Raw genomic sequence first — 6,000 nt, 5'->3', positions numbered from 1 at the left:
CTTAGTGGCTCTGGCTTCCAGCCAAACCCATTTGGCTGGGCATTTGCCAATGAGAGGATGGGTAATTTTGGCTGTTTCACTAAAAAACTATTATCTTCCCCTCTTCTTTCTCTCTCTGCACAGTAATTCCATTAAACATCTTTCCTTCTAAGAGTATGCTTTGCCTTTGTGTGCATGGATGGTTGGGCCCCTTTAGAGTGTAAACATTTGAGGGTCCCTGGATCCCCATCAGTCATGAACTAATACTTGCTGTCCTTGACCTGACCTTGCTGCTGGGGTCTGACTTCTGGGTTCCTGACAGTGCATGACATCTGGCTTCCGTGGCTGAGAAGGGGGCTCTCCAGCATGCCCTCTTCTTCCATGTATCCCCAGAGTCAGAGAAGAAACCCAGTCCAAGCCAGTGATGCTTAGGACATGGATGCTTGGCTTGTGGCTGAAACCCACCTGGGCTGCAGTTGGCGGGTTCATATTTGAGGCAACACACGTAGATTGCTTCTCTAATACAAACTCTACTAGCTCTGGGATTCTAGGGGTGAAGGGAGAATTTTCAGCACTGAGGCAAAGGCTGTCCCCTGTACACATTTTACATTCTGATTTTATTTCATAAGAGTAAGGAGATGGTTATTATGGCAATTAATAGGCCAGCCCTCCCCCTATGAAATAAGGTAGGCTTCCAAGGCAAATTGCATTTCTTGATGTTGAAAAGAATTCCCTGGGGATCATCTCCAAGTCTATAAAACATCAACAAAAGATGCTGACTCCGTGAAGATCCCCACAGAAAGCAGCGAAACACAGAGTGAAGCTAATGATTACAGGAGAAATTGCGGGAGGAGGAGAACCCAAATCCACAAAGACAACTTCTCATGGAACAAAAGAGAAAGAGAAAGGCAGGAGCAGAGAAGGGAAAATTAAGGATGGAAGAGAGCTGAGGACCCTTCCAGAAGTGGACATTATCAGGGGGAGGGCTTCTGTCCAGAACTGAACCTTGGGCTCTTTGAGTCTCTCTCCCACGCTCAGGTTCAAGTTCAGCTGCAAGTACTGTTCTCTGTAGTTGTAGCTGGGCCACAGAGGCAGGCCTATCCCGTTAGGGTCCCTGCAAGTGAGAATAGGTACAGATGAGATTTTCATCTTCAAACACCCAGTGTGGGGGAGGCTGGGAGGTTTATTTACCCTGTCCGAGCAAAGTTAGCCCAGTAGCTCATCATGGTCCTGCTCAGCAATTTCTCCTCCTCAGTGGCTCCTTCTGAAGGAGATAATCACAAAAGCTGTTTCACAACGATTCACCAGAAGTTCAAGGGGCCTCCCGTTTGAGGACTCACTTTTACACCTCCCCTCCTCTTGGATCCTAGCCAGCCAGCTAAGTTATTGTACACATTTTGGGTGCCGAGGCTCAGATACTGCTCAGAGCAATTTCTTTTTTTATATATAGAAATCTCATTTCATTTCTGAAATTTCTATTGAAGAGTAACATACATTACATACAATGTATCAGAAGGCCATAGCTGATTTTTCACAAATTGAACACACCAGTGTAACCAAGAAACAGAACATCGGTATCACGAATCCCATAAACCTCTCACGCCACTCCCCGCCCACTCCCACATTGGTCATCTGTTCTACCTCCAACAGCATAGATTAGTGTTGCCTGTCTTTATTCCTTATTTAAACTGAGCAACAATGTGTTTACAAGATTTATCTATATTATTACAAGTTGCATGCTCAGAGCAATTTCAACTTGTCCAAGGAATCATGACTCCCAAAAGGAGGAGACTAAGCACATGTCATTCCCGTCCACCCAGTGCTGTACAGTCCCTCTCAGTAGGCTGCAAATTCCAGAGGGACCGAGCTAATCTCATTCCCTCTTCTCTCTCTCTCACACATGCCAAACTACTTAATATATTTCTTTTTCTTTTTTAAAGATTGTATTTATTTTTTCATAGAAGAACTGGGGTACAGGCCAGAGGTGTGGGGGTGAGAGGATTCACCAGAGACAGAGTGGGGAGCAGAACAGGCAGAGCTACTGAAACACACACTGCTGAGGGGAGCAGCGGGGAGACAGGAGAGGTCTGCTGCGCTATGTTGGTAGCTCCTTGGCGGGGGATCCAACTCAGGCAGTTGCATCACAGTGGTAGTGCTGAGACTTAACCCCTTAATATACTAAGGGGAGGCCCTTAATATATCTCTTTATTTGAAAAAGCAATACTTGCTCAAAGTACAAAATACAAAATGCAGAAAGCATGTCTAATGAAAATTAGTCTCCCTTCCATGTCCTCCTTGTTACCAAGCCCCACTGCTAAAAGCTTCTTGGGCGCCCTCTGAAGACAGCCAAGACAAGTACAAGGGTTTAAGCAGACACCTTTTTACACACTTGGTACTACAATGGAAACCTACTTTCTCTTTTTACTAGAATTCTATCTGGGAGATAGATCCATAGTGGCACCTATAAAACTTCCTTTTATTATGACTTATATACAATAAATGTTTATAGCTAATTATGTATAAATATATAATTTATATATTTAGTACTTTATTGAGCTTTACTTTGTGTCCAGAATTCTGCTGGTAAAAGCAAAGCTTTAATGTGCACATGTATTTTTGCACATGTGGATGCATAATTGCACTCTGAAAAATCCCAGTAGTTGAATCACCAGGATAAAGATGCTGAGTTTTTTATTAATATATGAGGTGGTCTGTTCCCTCACACCTGCTCAACAACATTATGTAAAATATGTTGTCCTCCACCTTGATCGATGAAAATGGATTCCTCGATCAAGGTTAGTTTGCCATCCTCATGTCATGAATGAAGCTGATTGGATTTTCATATTTAAAAGTCAGCTGTGTTTCCTTTCCCACACACTGTCTATTTCTATGTGTTACCCAGTTTTTGACTGGGTTGTTCTTTTCTCATTGGTTTCAGGAGTGCTTTAGCTCTCAGATTTAACCTTTTGATACTGATGTTCATTTTATTTTTTCTCTTTTGGGGAATCCATGTGCCCATAACATAGTCAAGTTTCACTATGGGATGCTGAGCAATAATAACAGTAACATTTAGTGAGCACCTTCTATGTGGTTTATGGAAATTGCTTCATTTAATCCTTATGAAAACCTAGGAGACAGTTCTGTTATTATCTGTATTATTAGATGAGAATGAATAAATGAAAAAATGACTAAACCACAGTGCAAAGCACACCTATATGAATGATTCCATCCTCATCATTGAGGCCAACATCAACTAGTTAAGAGCCTGTATTGTGCAAACATTCCAGTGATATCTCCTGTGTGCTGTTGCTATTGCTTTTTCTATTGATAACCTCATCAGATTGGTTTATTATTTAGGCAATGAACATGACATAAATTCAAGAATAAATGAGTGAACATTACAGTAAGAGTTCACAGTTATTTACATTAGATGTGAAAAATCTGGTTGTTGCCTTTCAAAGCCCTGGGGGAGGAGGGAGGATGTAGCCTTATGGAAGCTCCAGAAAGGTAGAGAGAAGAGCAATCAGAGAAAAGAAGAAAGAGGTTCTATTTTGCCAACAAATGAGATTGCCTGAGTGCCCCCAATTGTCCACCCAACAGACTTCAGTAGAAAGACAAGGAATTTAGAAGACCCAAATAAGGGATCAGGAAAAAGACTAATTATAATAAAGTAAAAATCAAAATCAACAGCAACTATAAACCAGGGACACACTACAGTGTGGGAGAAGGGAGTAGGATCAAAACAAGGGTGGAGGGAATTTTATGGGGACTATAACCAAGATGAAAATGCATACATTGTGCAAAAATGAAAAATGATATAAAAATATATAAAATTTAAAAAAAAAACAAACACTCATCAAATAAGTGTTGGCTACCCTTTTTCATCTTGGTTTCTGAAAATATGAATGGTGCATTTTCCAGGGCAAGGTTGTGTCTCTAGAGCTTAGAGTAAATGCCAGGTCACCAGCCATAGTACTGGTGTGGCTGAGGGGCTTCGTGCTAACAAATCCCTGTGTCTTCTCCCAGCTCACCCCAAACTTGAGTACTTGCAAGAGCAGGAGCCCAAGGCTAGTTCCTTACCAAACATGACAATGTCACCCTTCAGGAAGGCACCTCCAAAGACAAATCTGATTTCATCAGTGTGATCAGCTTTGACGAAAGCCGGCCTTGAGTTCTGGAAACACTCGGGTCGGTGCTGAAACTCATAGAAGTAAACAGGTGCACCGACATCTGCAGAAAAGTAGGGAAGAGACTGTGGCAGGCAGCCAGGTGTGTAGGGTGAAGCACAGGTTGTCCTCACCATTCCTTTAGCCCCTCTCCACTCCCCCCCCCCACTTCTAGTTCTGGATTCACAGAGCCATAGGAGGAACAGCCCAGAGACAGGAGGCAACTAGAACCAACCTAACTTCCCTCTTCTCCCCTTTGCACACGCACACTACCTCTTGAGGCAGCCTGAGAGGGCAACACTTCTACTTTTCAAAAAAACCTTTCATACTGAGCCAAGATCTTTGGCCTGGTGACTTCTACGCTTTGACCCTGGTTCAACTCGCCCAAGACAAACAGAACGAAGTTACTCCCTGCTTCCAAGACACTGTGCACCCTTCAGCTCTCTTTGTATTGAGGGAGTTCTGAAGTCAGGAAGCATAAGTCCTCCAAATTTATTCTTTTTCAAGATTATTTTGGTTATTCTACATTCCTTGAAATTCTATATGAATTTTAGTATCAGTTTGCCCACTTTTACAAAAAAGGAAATTGGTATTTTGATAGGAATTGCAGCATTGCCATTTTAACAATAGTAAATCTCCATGATCACAGGATGTGTCCCCATTAATTTAAAAAAATTTTATCAACAGTATTTTATAGTTTTCAGTGTACAATACTGTACCTCTTTGGTTATATTTATTCCCAAGTGTTTTATTCTTTTTGATGCTCTTCAAAATGGAGTTGCTTCCTTAATTTAATTTTTGAACAGTTCGTTGTTAGTGTGTAGAAATGCAACTGATTTTTGTGTATCGATCTTGAATCTTGAACATCTGCTGAATTTATTTATTAGCTTTCATAGTTCTTTTGTGGAATCTTTAGTTTTCTACATATAAGATCTAGTCATCTGTGAGCATAGGAAGTTTCACTTCTTTCTTTCCAATTTGGAATCTTTTTTCTTTCTTTTTCTTATCTAAATGCCCTGGCTAGAATAGATGTGGTGAGGGAAGATAACTTTATCTTGTTTCTGATTATAGAGGGAAATCATTTAATCTTTCACCATTAAGTAACTCAATTCTTCAGCTTCTGCTTCATATATTTTGGATTGCTTTGTAAGGGGCAGAAGGGCTTATAATTGGTATAACTTCTGATGGATTCACTTTTATCTTAAAGTCTATTTTGTCTGATAGCAATATAGCCACACCAATTCTCTTGGTTATTGTTTAAATGGAGTATCTTTTTCCATTATTTCTCTTCCAACATATTTGTATCTTTGGTTCTAAAGTCAGTCTGTTGTAGATAGCAGATAGTTGGATTATGTTTTTAAAATCATTCATCCTGCCTTTTGGGAGTTTAGTTCATTTACTTGTAATTACTGATAAAATACTATTTCTTTTTGCTATTTATTTTCTGTATGTCATCTCTTTTTGTTCATCAGTCCCTCCATCACTGCCTTCCTTTGTGTTAGAAAATGTTTTCTAGTGTACCATTTTGATTCTCCTTTTGTTTTTTTACCATGTATTTCATAGGTTATTTTGGTTTTTTTGTTTGCTGAGTGGTTGGTGGGATGATAATTCACATCTAAAATTATAATAATCTAGTTTAAATTAATACCAACTTAGTTTCTATAGTACACAAAAACTCCCCCCATGTAGCTCTGTCCCCTTTATTATCACAAATTGCATCTTTATATATTTTGTATTAATAACTTAGATTCATGATTATTGCTTTAAGCAGTTGTCTTCTTTATTACTTTTTTTTTAATTTGTATATATTTTACATCATTGTTCATTTTTAAATGATGTTTGCTTTCTTTACTCA

At 39.8% G+C, this 6,000-nt stretch overlaps 1 protein-coding gene across 1 annotated transcript in view; it reads right to left on the bottom strand.

Annotated features, from left to right (window-relative positions):
- Nucleotides 1-742: 742 nt before the first annotated feature.
- The window catches only part of LOC311185973 (carboxylesterase 5A-like), a gene marked incomplete at its 5' end in the record, with an annotated part of 28,976 nt that continues 23,718 nt past the window's right edge, over nucleotides 743-6,000 (bottom strand). Inside the window, 3 exons of the mRNA XM_084256859.1 lie at nucleotides 743-1,093; nucleotides 1,171-1,243; nucleotides 4,060-4,209. Coding sequence (XP_084112985.1) covers nucleotides 862-1,093; nucleotides 1,171-1,243; nucleotides 4,060-4,209 — 455 coding nt within the window. The 3' untranslated portion in view covers nucleotides 743-861. The remainder of the gene's footprint in view (nucleotides 1,094-1,170; nucleotides 1,244-4,059; nucleotides 4,210-6,000) is intronic.

This window comes from Talpa europaea (assembly GCF_964194135.1).
Source record: "Talpa europaea genome assembly, chromosome: 16".
Taxonomy (NCBI): Eukaryota; Metazoa; Chordata; class Mammalia; order Eulipotyphla; family Talpidae; genus Talpa; species Talpa europaea.
This window is presented reverse-complemented; position numbering and strand designations above follow the sequence as displayed.